Source organism: Triticum aestivum, chromosome 4A (assembly GCF_018294505.1).
Source record: "Triticum aestivum cultivar Chinese Spring chromosome 4A, IWGSC CS RefSeq v2.1, whole genome shotgun sequence".
Taxonomy (NCBI): Eukaryota; Viridiplantae; Streptophyta; class Magnoliopsida; order Poales; family Poaceae; genus Triticum; species Triticum aestivum.
The window spans coordinates 615,481,738-615,497,720 of record NC_057803.1 but is presented as its reverse complement, the minus strand read 5'-3'; the positions used below and the strand labels follow the sequence as shown (position 1 = coordinate 615,497,720).

Genomic DNA, 15,983 nt, shown 5'->3' with positions numbered 1-15,983 from the left:
TCTCGAGCTATAAGTTCAGTGAACTATAGGATATGGGGCTGCATGGCTATGAAGATCTCATAGAGATTTTAATTGCTTTAGTAGCTCCAGAAAACTGTTTGGTGTGTGTTTGTTATTCGTTGTGCATCTTTAGCCATGTAAAGAGATGAAACAGAGAGGCAGCAGTCCTGCCCAACTCAACTGGCCTCACCAAAAAGAGTTGGACCCTCCCTCCCCCTCCCTCTCCCGCGACCGCGCCGCCCCCGCGGCCGGCCGGCCGCGCCCAGCCTTCTCCCCCGCGCGCCTCTCCTTCCCCCTTCCTCTCTGCCGCCGTCGCCGGCGCCCGCTGCGGGCCTGGCCCGGGCGACACTGGTGGCGGCGGCCCCCTGGCTTTTCCCCTCTCGGGTGTTCGTCGGCGCGACCCCGGGCGGTGCTTCTAGGCGGCGGCGGTCTAGCGGGGCGGCGGGGGCTCCTGGTGCGAGCGGGGGCGGACTTCTGGATGGCGGCGTCGCCGTTGGCGGCGGGGCGACGCGGCGGCGCGGTCTGGCAGCGCCCGCTCGGCCCAGATCTGGGCCCTTCGGGCCCCATCTGGGCCTGGGCGGGCCGGCGGCGGGTGGGTCTGCTTCGTGGCTTCCGGGAGGCTGGGGAGAGGCGATGAGCGGCAGGGTGTTGGCGGCGCCATCGCCGGCTTGCTGCAGCATGACGGCGGGGCTTAGCGGGCCCGTTTCGGGCCTGACCGGGCCAGGGGTGGCCTGGCATGCCCTGATGCCGCGTCCAGATGGCTACCGCGACGGTGCCGGAGGCTCTGGCCTCCCGCACGACAGCGGTGGAGGTGGTTCCCTCCCGTTCGGCTTTGGTGCTGCTTCTCCCTCCGTGGGGCGCTTCTCTCCGATCCTCTTGGCCTCGTGTTGGTGTTCGCAGTGAGGCGGCGTGGGTGACGGCGCAACCGCGATGGCGCATGGTGGTGGGCGGCGGTCTGGCTGGATGGTCCGTTGGGCGGCGGGGATTGGAGTATGGAAGAAATCCTTACCAGTCTTCGGCCCCGATGCGGTGACACCTGCGGGTGCCACCATTCCTTTCTGGAGGGTGTCGGTGATATCCATTCCCCACCTCCCTCCGCGTGCCAGGGAAACCCTAGGACATGTCCGGGCAGCAGCGTCATCGGCGTCACTTTCCTTCTTGGAGGTGTTGTTTTGTACGTGGTGGTCCGGAGCCTCGGGTTGTAGTGGTTTGTCTCTGGTGGGCGTAGCGGTGGCGGGTCATCCGCGCTCTGTCGAGCTGCCGTTGTTGGCATTTACTTCTTCTTCTTTTTCTTTTAGGCTTATTGTGCTGTTTGCCCCAGCGATCATGTGTCGGTGTTGGTTGCTTTGGAATACAAACCTGGAGCCACGATCTAGCACAACTCCAGACTAGCTTGGCCAAAACACAATGAACAAATATATGATTCGTGTCCTCCAAAGCACCACAAAGGGCGCAGAACTCCGATCCCGGGTCAATCCGCTTACGGATTTGGTCCGCCGAGGGCAGACACCCTCTAAAATCTTGCCAAAGAAAGATCTTAACTGTAGGGGGAATACGGGCCCGTCAAATCTGAGTAAATCTGTTGGTGGGAGATTCACCAATAAGCTTAGAGTATAAAGACTTAACCGAAAATCGACTAGAAGAAGTATGAGGCCAAACCACCGAGCCCATGCTCTCCGAGAGCATAGGGAAGAGAGCAGTAAGCCGTTGCCATTCTTCAAACTCTACAGGAGAAAGGGATCGCCGGAAGGCCAAGTCCCAGTTATTAGCCGAAAGCTCAGCGATTGAGATGTTCGGATTAGGACAGTAGGAAAAGAGTGTAGGAAAACTCACAGAGAGAGGTGAGTCTCCACACCACCAATCAAGCCAAAAACAAATAGAGGACCCGTCCCCGACAACAAACATAACATTAGCCAGAAACAAAGGTCTAACTTTAACCAAATCCTTCCAAAATTGTGAGCCTCCGCGCGGAGAAGCAAACATTGGACTAGAAAGAGGGAAATACTTAGCTTTAAGGATGGATAACCATTAGGATCCAACTCCTGTTGTCATAATTTTCCACCACCATTTAATCAAGAGGCATTTATTCATGATGGCAGTGTTAATAATGCTCAACCCCCCCCCCCCCAAGGTTTTTGGGTCTGCACATAAGTTTCCACCTGACAAATCTGTATTTGCGCCTATTATCTGTCGTGTTCCGGTAAAAAGCACCTGTATGCTTATCGAAGCCTGCGTGTGTGCCAGCTGAGAGTAAGTAGAAGCCCATGAGGAACATTGGTAAGGACGATAAGCAAGCGTTGATCAGCGCCACTTTCCCATCACTAGTATTGTATCTACCTCGCCAAGGGAGTACCCTATTGCCAACTTTAGCCACAGCAGGAGTGAACTCTTTCGCATAGAGCACATCCGAGGAAATTCGAAGACCCAGATATTTGAAAGGGAATGATCCCAGCTTACAATTGAGGAGATGGGCCACCCTTAAGGCCTCGGTATCATCCACACCAGTAACTATGACCTCACTTTTAGAAAAGTTAATTTTGAGTCCCGACAAGGCTTCGAAACAAAGAAGAATGAACTTGACGTGGGCAATGCAAGAGTCGTTTAGATCTACCATAACGATAGTGTCATCCGCATATTGAAGGTGAGTGACCCCTTCCGAGACGAGGTGTGAGATGATAGGAGATATATGACCATGCGAAGCAGTTCTAGAAAGAATACGAGATAGGACATCCGCGAGGAAGTTGAACAAGATAGGAGAGGCAGGATAACCTTGTCATAGGCCCCTACCATTGGCAAAGTAATTACTGATCTGGCCATTAACGGAAACCACAGTGTGCCCCCCCCCCCCCAAGACCAACTGCATGATCCTATGAACATAGGCCCCATCGAAGCCTTTGGCCAGGAGCACCTTTCTCAAGAAAGGCCAACTGATCGAGTCATAAGCTTTCTCAAAATCCAACTTAAGAATCACTGCTTTAGATTTACGAATCTTGAGATCATGCATGATCTCATGAAGGCAGAGCATCCCATCGAGGATAAAACGACCTTTGATGAAGGCGGACTGGAAAGGGCTAATAGTTCTATGGGCTATAGGAGTGAGACGAGTGGCAAAACCCTTTGCAGGAAATTTAGCAAAATTGTTAGTAAGGGCAATAGGTCTAAACTGGGAGATTAGCTCAACTCCTTTCACTTTAGGGATAAGAGTAATTACAACATAGTTAAGGCGGCAGATATCCATTGTCCCCAGACAGAAACCTTGAATGATTTGACACACCATCCGACGCAGCTAAGGCCAGAACTTCTTAACGAAGGGAATAGAATACCCATCAGGGCCATAGGCTGCATTCGGGTTGGCAGAGTTAATGACCTCCCAGATCTCCTCATCAGACAAAGGGACCATTAAGGCTTCATTCTCAACGTTCGAAATCATGTTACCTTTGTCCCATAAGGAGGGGGAAATAGAGAGACCAGTGTCCTGCTTAGCCCCAAAAAGAGAAGAAAAGAAATCCACAAGTGGGCAATGATGAGGGATTGATCCGAGGTCCTAACACCATTAATGATGAGGCTATCAATAAATCATCTTTTTCTTCTACCACTGGCAATGGCAAAGAACTAGGCCGTTGGAGAATCACCTTTAAGGGTCCAGTTAAGGGTACCACGCTAGCGCCAATAAATTTTTGCCTGTTGATGCAACTGCATCAGAGCAGCTTCTAGGTTGTATCGGACAGACCAGTCTTGATCCGAGAGGCCAATCATATCTGTAGTGAGGTCCAGGCCCGCGATTTGGGTCTCTAAAGAGTTTTTCTCCCTATGGATCTCCCCAGCTCTGTTACGAGACCAACCCCTAAGAAACTTACGAAGCTCATAAGAACACTTTTGCCAGTCGTCCATGGGGTCAAAGGAGCGAGGGGAAGGGGAGAGAAGGTGTGAAATCTTGGTAGCAAGCATGTTTGTGAATCCCTCCACTAGAAGCCATGAGGCATCGAATTGGAAGCGCGAAGAGATCACAGGTTGGTTGAGGCCAGCATCCAAGATGAGGGGAGTATGATCCGAGCCCACCGCAGGTTTAGCTTTCAGAGAGGCACAAGGAAATAAGGAATCCCAGCTAGAACAGATAAAGGCCCGATCCAGCACCGACCGGACCAGATCAATTTGATGGTTAGACCAGGTGAAACGAGCCCCCACCCGAGGAAGCTCGAGGATGGCACAAGCACTAATGAAATCATTAAATGCATTAGCAAGAGACCAGGAGAAATTATGACTATTTTTATCAGAAGGGGTACGCAAGAGGTTAAAATCTCCTCCTATCACAATAGGTATCGTGCAAGACTCAATTTTAGTAGATAGTTCATCAAGGAAAATAGATGTAGGAGAGTGATCTGCTGGGCCATAGACAACCATAAATTCCCACAGGGTGTTGAGTCGCCGATGGTGCACCACAATGCTTGCCCAAAAAATGCCATGATCAGAAGTAGAAAATCAAATATATCCCATTTGGAGCCAATAAGAATGCCCCCAGAATGACCAGAAGATGGAAGAAAATGCCAGTCAAATTTGTCCATGCCCGCAATCGCAAAAAGTTCATTAGGAGAAAAGGATTCTTTGAATGTTTCAACCAGCCCTAAGATGTCAATGCTTTTGCCTCCAACAACATCCCTAATTTGGTCTCGGCGCCTCCTAGCGCCAAAAATTCTAATATTCCAGAAGAGGGTTTTCATTTGAAAGAAAGATTCTTGATACGGAGGCTAGACCTGCACGGGGCAACACAAGATTTTGATCGCTTAGACGGACCCCTTTTGGCTGGGAGGGGATGTGACTGGCCACAACCATCGTCCACACCCCATCCCTTGCCTGCCGAGGAACGGCCCCAATAGCCGTAGACGCCGCGACCTCTTTGGCATTGGCAATGTCCGCTTGGGCCACCTCATTGGCCCTGATAGTGGAAAGAATAAGCGAGGGAGACCCACAACCAGGCTCGAGAGAAACACCCACATCCGATAAAATATGCAGAAGATGATCATCCGAAAGAGAAGGCAAAACAAGTCGAATCGGGGAGGAGGGAGGTGTTGGGACTCCAAGCGCAAGGTTTTATAGGGCAGTAGCAAATTTCACTCAAGCAAATCCCAGGGCATGCCGCGTGCCGGGCCTAGCCCGTTTAGCCCGTGCCATGCCGGGCGTGCTCGCGGGCCGGCCTGGTTGGCCCGGCCCATTTGGCCAGCTATAATACAGAGCCAGGGAAAAAAACTCTCCGGATTTAACGGGTTTTTAAGAGATCTTCGGCCGTACTCCTTGCAACATGGCCGCTGAAGCAGGTACGCAACTAGGATGAAGAGGTAGGGTGAGAAGGGTCGTCGCGATGGACTCCACATCTTGAATGGAATTGCTCTCCCAACTCCCCAATCATTGACGGTCGCAAGAGCATGTCTATTCATGGTATCCACTTATGATCAAAACCTCGAGCAGACAGAATGCTGAATAGACCATCCGAACTTACTGTGTCAAAAGCTTTACGAGAATCCAGCTTTAGCACCATCATTGGCAATTTCTCTTTTTTGAATACCGAACTAACTCCGATGCCAGGGCAAAATTTTCAACAATGGACTGTCCTTTGAGGAAACCAGATTGCAGCGGATGTACAAAGACAGGCTTAAATTCTTTATTGAGAAATGTTGACACAATGATGCTAGTGATATTAAGGCCATAGCGACCAATATATCTCCAAATGGCAGAATGGTGTGCTCATTGTTTCCACGGCAGGCATCCATCAATCACAGCCAGCATGACTAACAACGGAATTTCAGTTATCCCTTGTATTAAGCCGACCTCTAAAAGCCAGACATAGCAAGATCCGGTGCTTGTATTATCCCTTGCATTGCTTACACTGTCAAAAAGCTTTACGAAAGTCCAGCTTTAGCACCGTCATCGGCAATTTCCTCTTTTTTGCACACTGAAATAACTCCGCTACCAGGGCAAAATTTGCAACGATGGACCATCCTTTGAGGAAGCCAGATTGCAGCGCATGTACAAGACTAGGATTTTCTCTGTAGCCGAACCGACATCTTAGTAGCCAGCTTAGGAACACTATGCAACAAAGAGATAGGCCTGAAATCCTTGATTTCAAAAGACACTTCTTTCTTGGGCAGGAGCGTGGTGATGAAGACTGTATTAATGGCGATCAGATCAATTGTATTATTGAGGAATTCTTGGGATAAACAGAGCAGATCATTTGCGTAGCCATCTGCTCCTGGGCTCCTATTATTTGGAGATGAATCGATGGCAGCCCAGGTGAAAGGTTCAGCTAAACTGCTAAGATGAGTCATATCATAAAGCCCCTGAAGTTGCAGGACAGACATATAGCAATTTGTAGCTTCTCTTTGATGTTGTAATGTCCCACACCATCACTGATCCGAACCCGGATCTTGTTCCTCCTTGCCTGAAAAATTGGGAATTTCCATCACCTAAGTTATTTCTGTGGCGAACCTCCTGAGAGTGATTTCCAAGAAGAGGGAGCCCTCGTCCTCCTCATTTCATAACTGAGCAAATATGCAGGAGAGAAGAAGGCCCCAGTACCTCTCAGCCATCCATCAGCAACTCTTTTCTTAACCTCATCCGAACCATCTCCAGCCAGTGATTAATTAAACCTCAATAATTTGATCCATGGTCCTCAGCCCTCTGCTGATTATTGCAAGGTCCATAAACAGTTCAGATTTTCTGTGGCAGACTGCAGTTGAACTGAAACATAGAAGGAATGAATCCTCTTTTCAGTGCAAAGCAGAAAGCACCCTGGATCATCCGACGCAGTGGTAATTCCCCCTGAGAAACCTTTGGCCGGCATTACCGTGTATGAATATGAAAACAGGTTATTTGGTAAGAATTGGGATGCCTTGAAAACTGAAATTGTGTCCAATTTGGATTCATGTAGCCTGGCAGACCACCTTAGGGTTGCTGGCCTTAATAGTGTCTCGGACAAGTATGTATTTGTTAGTGTCCCCTAGCCTGCACACACTCCGGTTAAGGATCCGCATGAGTGTTAGGCCGGCCTCTTGGAAAAGAAACAAACAAGAACAAGGAAAGAAGCAGATGAAGATGCAGATGCCCATGAGTGTAAATGCAAACTGGAGCTTGTTGTTAGGACAAGGTAAATGTGCAGCGACTTACGAAAGAGATAGCATAGAAGCGACAAAGGACATCTAAAGCAGGACGAACCCACTATCTTCAATACTATGCTTGAACCAAATTTTTGAATACTTTCCATCGGGTCAATGGTTCATTTAGTTCACTGTTTTTGGAGATTAAACAATTGGAACTTTATTCTGCTAGACTGTATCTTCAGCCTAAACGATATCCCCTCTCTTAAATAAATAACATCTACTGTACTAGATTTTACCAGGTTCACGACACTGGTATTGATCTATATGGTCCTGGGTAGGGGTTAACCACTTGCACACGAGTTCACATTTTCAAGCCAAAAGAGGGACTCCAAGGCAAAATACAATTTGAGGAACATCCCATTGTCTCTGTTTATAATTGGAAATAATTTGCAGAAAATAATACAATAGCTGTCACTGTTGTAGCTAGAAGAGTCATGTCCAGTCTTTCTATCCGTTGTTTATAATTGCTGCAAAAAAATTCTTGCATCCGCTGAAACTTATCATATAATATGTGATGAACATAAGTAAATTATTATATAATATGTGACGAATTTGTTCTTTTTGAAGAGTTTTCCGTGTTGGCAACATCTCAAGTATTTGTCCATTGCTTTTCTTTACTATAAGTTAAAAGAAGTTTCTTTCATACATTTATTTTAAATGATTCATCGTATTGACATGTGTATCTATACCTTTGTTCAGGTTCCAGTTCTATCTTCACATGCTGAACAAGTGCAGCTTGGGGGGTGCAGGAGTATAATTAATTGGCAAAATTATGAACTTGTCTTGTATTGGTTTGTGGTATGTTCTGTTGTGCTTGAGAGTATTGTTGCTCTCTGAATTGTTGTTTCTCTGCCCTGTGCTGGTCTTACTGCTTATGTACTTGCCAACTTCTTGTGCGTGAATAATTTGTGGTGATTGGCACAAAATCGTGATCCATGCAGCTAAAATTTGATAGGGTTTACCAACGCAAATACAGATGGTACACACAGTTTAACCAAATAGGAGATGTTAGCAGGAGTGGCAGGGATTCAACCCCCCCCCCCCCCCCCCCCCCCCCAGGGGTCGGGTGGTCAAGCAGGGATCACCCACTAGTGGAACTAATCCCCTGCAATCGAACATAGCCTAAAGCAGGACGAACCCTAATGTATAGAACAGAACACACAGAACATACTGTAGTACTATGCAGTTGTAATTGAGCTCCAGAACTAAGCTTTCTTATCTTGACACACTTCTCGGGCAAGGTTCCGAACTAAGCTGGCTAAGTGCATGACACACTGCAAAGTCCACACCATTCAAGTATTCTCAGGCTATCAGTACCTAGAAATTAAATTACTACTGCTGACCGTGCCACATACAGCAGCTGCAAGCATGATGAGACATAGCATTCCTTGACATATCGGTCAGCGCATTATTCTCTCCACGGATGAGGATGATCCATTTGTGAGTAGCTCCTTGATCCGATGCCTGCGAGTTTCATCCACCTGGGATGTCCTCGGATCAATGGCATCACATTTCTTGCATCCTTCACCACGCAACTCGATTCTCTTCAATCCAACAGCTCGCCCCATGACTAGCCTTATGTAGTTTGTCACCTTGTCCTCCTCCTCGAACCCATCTATCGTCAGTGACTTCAAGTTCATGTGCTTGAAATCCTTTGATGGCTCCCACACCACGTTGGTCTTCTCGGCATTGTCCTCGAACGCTATGTCACATGCATGACGAGTTCGAGATAACTTCATCAAGGGCATACAAGACAAATAACACACGTTACTAATTTAACTTGACATCAACCCATGCAAAACAATGTAATAATGGTTGGATCTAAATATATCTGATATTGAAAAATTTGCAACACGCTCACTACTAGTATCTAATCTAAGTTTAGGCCCATTTAGAGTTTAGACGACCTTGCAAGAACTAATCATAGGGAAAGTAAGATATGAGAATATGCTTCGGGTAACTCTTAACACGAGGTACGATCCAACATGAATTTTTTCATATTGCATGGACATTATTTCTATGCAAAATTCAAATGGAACGTCGGAACTTCCGTTTACATTGCATTATCATTCAAGATATCTTCCGATATTCCGATAAATCGGCCCATTTATCGCTTACCGGTGTCTGACTGATAAGATAAATCGGCTGATAAATCAGCCGATATGGTGATAAATCGACCGAAATGCCCATAAACTGGCCGATTTACCCCTTATCATTGGTCGACTGATAAGTTCCTGATAAGCGATATCCCCAACATTATTCATATACAATACAATCCATGTGTCCCATATCCGTTAATGCTATATATCGGGAAACCCTTCATACTAGATCGAGTCATATCCAGGCCAAGATGTGGATTAAATTAAAAAGAAGTTAGAGTCAAAGGCTTACTGTAAACTTCTGCAGGGCAGGTGCAGCTTCAAGGATAAATAGGGTCCAGCTCAAATCGCACTCAGGGAAGATTTCAGAAAGGGACAAATCGGAGAGATTTCTGAATATAGCAGTAAGCTGCTTCGGATGTTCCGGCTGAATCCATATCTGCACCAAGAAGAGGAACACAAATAAACAGCTGTTATTAGTAAAGAAGAACATATGTTATATGTGCAGAAGAACATTATATGGTCCACAGAAATTAGCTTTACCATTTGATGGCGAAAATTGAGATGCAGTTTTGACAAGTTCATTGCACTCCTTGACAAGCAGTCGCTCAGCAGGAATGGCGCCTGCCACGCCATGGCACTGGTACTGAGGCTCACATCGCGAAGCTCTGGAACATAAACAAAGCGCACAGGAGGGTTCGCCAAGCGCCAAGATGTGCACTGCACTTTACTGAGCTTTGGGACAGAGATGAGCTCGATCTGCGTGCACCCAAATTGGATGAATTCGAGATCCTTGATCCCAGAACACGGTGTGTCGATCTTGAGCGGTGTGTGCTCATCAACCAGTTGGCAAAAACTCAGAGTGAGGTGCGTGAGCCTGTCACAGGCATTAATGAGGTCGGTGACATCGGAATGCCCAAACGCAAGGTTCTTGAGTGTAAGCCTGGTGAGCCACTGGAAAGCGAGTGGGTAGTCGCGGGAGAAGGACATGAACTGCTGCCCAAACTCGGCGAGCTGCAGGGCAGTGTTTCTCTTGTATGGCGAGCATGTGCCAAAATGGAGGCGTTTGGTCTCGCCGCGGCTGACGACGTGCTCAACGGCGCGGCCGATGGGGCTCAGGTGGGGCGCCGACAGGAAGAAGCGGAGGCTGATGGACTTGATAGCATGACTGCCGTTGCAGTGGCAGTCGCGGTCGGTCAGCAACCTCCGTGTCGCGCCTGTGAAGGCGTCCATGAACTCGAGCAGCGTGGTGCAGCGGAAATGGCGGCCGTTGAGGTGCAGGCGCGAGAGCCGGTGGGGCAGGTGCCGCCACCGCGTCGAGACTGCGCCGGCGCGGACCGCCTCGCGCAGTTCAAGGCGCTCGAGGATTCCGAGGAGGAGGTCGTCGGGTAGCGCGCTGATCCTGTCGTCATCTCGGCGGACGTTGCGCTTGTGCGGCGGCGGCGACTCCATGGGCGGCCGGGATTGGAAGGCCGATTTGGATTTGTTGGTTGAAACCCTAGCTAGAACTGACCGGTGAGATGGGCCCCTGGCGGCGACGACCTGCTCCGAGGACGCGGCTCCCCATCCTCCCTCCGGCGCTCCGCCACACACATACACACACACACCCCGCGTGCGGCCGTCGATCCGGTGAGATCGGATCCGCGGCGCGGGCAGCTGGATGGATCCGGCGGCTCTTGGCTCCTCCTCGATCCCCTCCGGCTAGTGGCTGAGATGCATGGTTAGCTTCGGTTTGGTGTGGATTCGATTGGAGTGGATTTGGAGTGGATTCGTGAGTGAATTGGAGCTCTCGACGGTGGGAATTGGATGATACGCGAGCACGGGAGGAAGGAGACGGCGGTGCTGTGCTAGAGAAGGGTTAAACTAGCCGGACTTTGTGTAAATTTCACTTCGAGTCCTAATGCCAGTGTGCCAGCCTTGCCTATTAAGGCTAAACTAGCCTAAAATACATCTTATATTTTACCTATTATAAGGCTAAACTAGCCTAAAAACCACCTTATATTTTTTTCTAGAAAATTTTCAATCTATTCATCTTCAATCATGACAGTACAACGAATATCAGAAATAATAGAAATTCCATCCAGATCCGTAGACCACCTAGCGACGACTACCAGCACTGAAATGAGCCGAAAGCGAGCCGCCGTCATCACCCCTCCATCGCCCGAGTCGGACACAACTTGTTGTAGTATACAATCGTAAAGTCGTCGTGCTAAGGCCCCATAGGACCAGCACACCAGAACAACAATCGTCGTAGATGAAGAATAACGTAGATCAAAAGGATCCAACCCGAAGACACTCGAACGTACAACGACGAGATCCGAGCAAATACAACAAAAATAGATCCACCGGAGACACACCTCCACATGCCCACCGACAGTGATAAACGCACCGTCGGAACGGGGGCTAGGCGGGGAGACCTTTATTCCATCTTCAGGGGGCCGCCGCCGTCTTGTCTTCCTGAGCAGGGCACAAACCCTAGCAAAACTGAAAGAAACGACTAGAAACGAAGCCCTCCCCCGGCCCTTGCCGAGATCCACCACGCCCCCATGGCCTTAGGGGCACCGGAGAGGAGGCGGACCTGCAGCGGCGCCAACGGGAGGCAGAAACCCTAGCTTTTTTATGGAGAAGGAGGAGGCGGCAAAATAAAAACATATTATATTTGGATACGAATGAGTATTTTTCAAGATTATTTGGCCACAAAAATTGCATAATCATTTGACCTTTCCTACATAGACAAATATATCAAAAAGTAACCATAAAAATGCATTTCACATGAAAATGCTAATATTATATTTTGCTATAAATTATGACCATCCGAGACAAATTTGTTACAATTTTACAAACACTTATTTTTAATCAAAATGATAAAAATATTAAACTATTGCTTTATTAACCTATAAGAATCAAACAACAAACTAGGTTCCTGACATCAAATTCGATAACTATGATTTTTTTTCAGCTCTAAAAAAAATCCTCTAGGCCATGGAGGTGCAGAGGATCTCGGCCGCCCGCTGGTGGGAGGGACCCCATTCTCGTTCTTTTTGGATTCAGCATCTTGGTTGGGGTTGTGTGGCGGTGACAACCTTCTTTAGTAGGAATAATGTCTCCCACGTTCTATCTCCGATGGTGCATCTAGCATCACCGGAGGGCGTCTGAAGGTTTGTATCCGTCGGTTCTTTGTGGGATTCGGTCGGTGCTGGTCTTCGGTGGATCTATTTGGATCTAGTCTTCGTTCGTTTTTGTTTAGGTATTTGCAAGTTTGATCCTTCTGATCTACGATTTTTTTCATCGGTGATGGTTGCTACACTAGTGCGCTAGTTCTATAAGGCCTTAGCACGACGACTTCCCGACTGTCTACTACAACAAGGTTTGCCCGGCTCCGGTGAGGGAGGGGCGATAACGGCGGCGCGCCTTCGGCTCGCTCCAGTGCTTGTAGTCATCGTTAGGTGGTGCACGAACATGATTGTGATTTTTATTACCTCCGTTGTTCTTTGTATTGCCATGATTAAAAATGAATAAATTGAAAGTTTCTTGAAAAAAAATCCTTTTGTATGCATGTCTCATTGCTGGGTGTGTACGGAAGTCCTCGTAGGTGAACCAACCTTAGTTTATATGGTTAGGTTTCTTGTGGCGTCATTAGCTCACACTAATTCAAGTTCTAAACTTGACACGGATGCTCGCATATTTTTTGATTTTTTACATTGCGTCAACTACAAGGTTGCAGTGGCGAATTTTACAAGCTTGTGGATAGCTTGTGTATGTTGTGTTCATAGAAATAAGTGTGTGCATACTGTAAGCATATGCATCGATACAGTGTTTCCAAGAAAAGTCCTGGAATGGCAAAAGGCTCAAAATTAAAATAAAACAAAGAAATGATAAGCAGCGCTGACTGAGAAGTACGTCCCTCATTCCACTCGAACAACTTTCCTAGCCATCTCTATTTTTAATGGAGCAGTTGGTAGTCTCCGCCGGTCAATTTTCGTCTCATCGAAGACGGGTTTTTTTCGTCCTTGTTCCCACCTCCCAATTCCAAAAAAACCAACCAAACCCACGTTCTCCCGCATGCCAGAAAAACGGAAACCAGCGAAAAAAAGTTCCACTGCTCGCACGAGCGAGCGAGCAGCGAGGCGCCCAGAGAGCCCTCGAGCGAGAACCCCACTGTCGTCTCCCTCAGATGCAGCCGCCCGCCGAATCAAATCGCGCTGCCAGCCTCGTCTGCCTCGCCGTGCCTGCGTCCCTCCCCGGACGGCGGCGACGATGGAGGAAGCCACTGGCGCTGGCCAGGCCCCCGGGCGATGGACGCGGCGGATCGTCGCTCCTCAGGGCCAGCCCCTCCCGCCGCGCTGGATCACGTGGCAGCCTAGGTAACCCTAACCAGCCCCCGATCTTCGTATCTCTCCCTGAATCCCTCCTCCTCCATGAGCCGCGCGGTGTGCTTCCCTCCTCCCACACGCTGCTCCTCTCCCTCCCCAAATCGACATGGATCTCGCGCTGCTGGATGCAGTAGACGAAACTGATCTAATCTGATCCCGAGTTCCCAAGTCCTGCTGAGAAAGTACACCTGCGTGGATCTAAGTCCGAGTTGGGAGCGACATCGATCTGATGAACGTGCAAGGAATTTCTGAATCCAGGACTTCTATTTGAGTATATACGTTTGTTGGTTATTGAAGTCAATTGTTCGTACAACAGTAGATATTTTTTTAGCACGAATTCCAGTAGTTGTGTTTGCTTCTTTTGAAGGCGGATCTTGGATTCTTTCCAATAGTTGTGTTGCGCGAAATTCCAATTATTTGAGTATCTGTACTATAGTTGCCTTCAAAGAAGATGAGGCTGGAATGCTGGATACTGCATCTCTCCTAGCATGAGGAACGCTGCTACTGTCTTTGTGAACAGGTTGACGATAGGAGATGAAGTACGTTTGAACAAACATGTTCTTTCACTTTTCCCAACGAGGTGGAGCTTGCACATATGGACATATGGTACACTTGCACGGGTTGCTAGGTTCTCATTGCCATTGGATTGAATACGGAAAAATGGAGAAAAATTGCATGAACCAAATACAATATCTATGTCTCCTCGTTCGCAGGGTAGGATGAAGTTGTTGAGGATGCACGTGTACCCGAGGAACAAGTACCACCTGACGCTGCAGATGACGAGGTTGGGAAAGGGCGCCCACTGCGAGAACGTCTTCAGTAACATGGTCTACCTCTCACCCAAAGGTTCCACTCAATCGATGCATTAACTGATGTACTCCAGTTCCATTACCCGAGGAACTAATATGGCATATTTTGTTTTCTGCAGCATGGTGGGTTGGGAACTCAGGATGAAGGAAGAATACTCCTGAGAGCCCAAACTCGAGCTTCCAAAGGATATGCGTAATGTATGTGTGCCTCTACTCTATGCATATGTAATTGTTTTTTCTATGTTTTCTGCTCCTCTCTGACACAATGTGGAAGATGTTGGTTTTAAAGGCTAGGAGGGGCAGCCAGTGGTGGAGTAATCAGTGGTTTAGTTAGGTACATATAATAGAAGTAAAAGATGTTTAGTAGGTGCACCAATTGTGTTCTACTTCCACATATTTCTTCCTTGATTTTACCGTGCATAATCTTAGGGGTTGTGCTCTGGGGGTAGGTAATATATTCTTATAATATGTTATTCCAGTATGCAAATTGTCAGGGGATTCGTATTTTGTAGATTCTGGGATAAGGGGTCCTGGTTATTCCAGTATGCAAATTGTCAGGGGATCGTATTTTGTAGATTCTGGGATCTTGCTGGGAAAGTTGAATCATTATTCTTTATATGTGATTGTTCAAAACCCAATTAAGAATCCAAGTACGGATTGGGAAGATATCAGGACACAAATTATTTGCCTGGTGTATAACCAATAACTAGCTCGAGTGCTTTGGAGGAGGCTGGGGTTTATCTTTTATAAAAACTACTATTAGTTGCTCCAGAAAGTTATAGTTAGCACTAAGGAGAAATTTCCGCAGTCAAAACTTGTCTGTGTTCATGACATCATTTCTTTGCCGCAACAACGCTTTTATTTGTTTTAAATTTTCAGAGTTATGTTCGATGAACCAACTTTCGTCAGTTATGATGTTAATTACTTCGATCCTTTGCAGTATGCTGAAGGTTGAAACTGAGGCTGTCACTATGAAAAATATTTGCCTCTCAGTTTAAATTCCTCGGTAAAGATTCGGTAAGATACTTGAATAGTGTAGATGTTGAATTACCTGTATACATGACAATTAAAGAATTATGGGCTGATACCTTCCAATGTTGGTTGAACTACATATGCTTTGCTTACTGGTTTTTCTAGATAAAAATAAGGGATGTTGTGTTGTTGGCAAGCTTGATACCTCATCCATATCCAGGATTAGGTCAAAGTAGTTGTGTTCTGCAGATCAAATGCCCATCCAGCTTTTGCTCTGTTCTACCCTGGAGTATTATCCCCTTTATGTCAGGATTGTCATGAGAATTGCACCATCTCTCATGAATTCTTGACGCAGTAATACTTCTTGCCATCATTTTTCATTCCTCGGTCCCGTGTTGTCACAACCGGAATGCCGGCAAGTGAACCATGATGTGTGAAATCAATACTCCCAGCAACCGTGTTGCTTGGTAGTTAATGGACACTAATATCATTCTTAGCGTGCTGGTTATCGAAACACTATTCTAGGATTGATCATGCTACCTTGTTCTTATTTCCGGTGCACTCTTCGATCAATGAGTT

General features: G+C 47.4%; 1 protein-coding gene and 1 long non-coding RNA gene across 4 annotated transcripts; one reads left to right on the top strand and one right to left on the bottom strand.

The window, feature by feature from the left end:
- Positions 1–8,343: 8,343 nt before the first annotated feature.
- Positions 8,344–11,152, bottom strand: LOC123087596 (uncharacterized). Of its 2 annotated transcripts, none has more exons than XM_044509636.1 (3): positions 9,794–11,152; positions 9,543–9,689; positions 8,344–8,884 (listed from the first exon to the last, which is right to left on the bottom strand). In XM_044509636.1, exons 1-3 carry the CDS (start codon positions 10,700–10,702, stop codon positions 8,552–8,554), a joined length of 1,389 nt encoding a protein of 462 aa, XP_044365571.1. In that variant the 5' UTR covers positions 10,703–11,152; the 3' UTR covers positions 8,344–8,551. The 2 variants fall into 2 exon arrangements, with proteins under 2 accessions (XP_044365571.1, XP_044365572.1); XM_044509637.1 differs by having other exon boundaries at positions 8,544–8,853.
- A 2,179-nt stretch (positions 11,153–13,331) lies between these two features.
- Positions 13,332–15,610, top strand: LOC123082621 (uncharacterized). Of its 2 annotated transcripts, XR_006439078.1 has the most exons (5): positions 13,332–13,614; positions 14,144–14,229; positions 14,337–14,469; positions 14,552–14,630; positions 15,373–15,610. It is a non-coding gene; the product is annotated as an uncharacterized lncRNA (long non-coding RNA). The 2 variants fall into 2 exon arrangements; XR_006439077.1 differs by having other exon boundaries at positions 14,552–15,610.
- The last annotated feature ends 373 nt before the right edge of the window (positions 15,611–15,983 follow it).

What these genes read in the sequence shown, in the direction of transcription:
- LOC123087596 (XM_044509636.1), bottom strand. Translation starts at nt 10,702, where the DNA reads ATGGAGTCGCCGCCGCCGCACAAGCGCAACGTCCGCCGAGATGACGAC. An exon ending in TCAATTTTCGCCATCAAATG is followed by an intron (nt 9,690 to 9,793) that starts GTAAAGCTAATT and finishes TTCTTGGTGCAG; the next exon opens with ATATGGATTCAGCCGGAACA. An exon ending in CTGCCCTGCAGAAGTTTACA is followed by an intron (nt 8,885 to 9,542) that starts GTAAGCCTTTGA and finishes CCCTTGATGAAG; the next exon opens with TTATCTCGAACTCGTCATGC.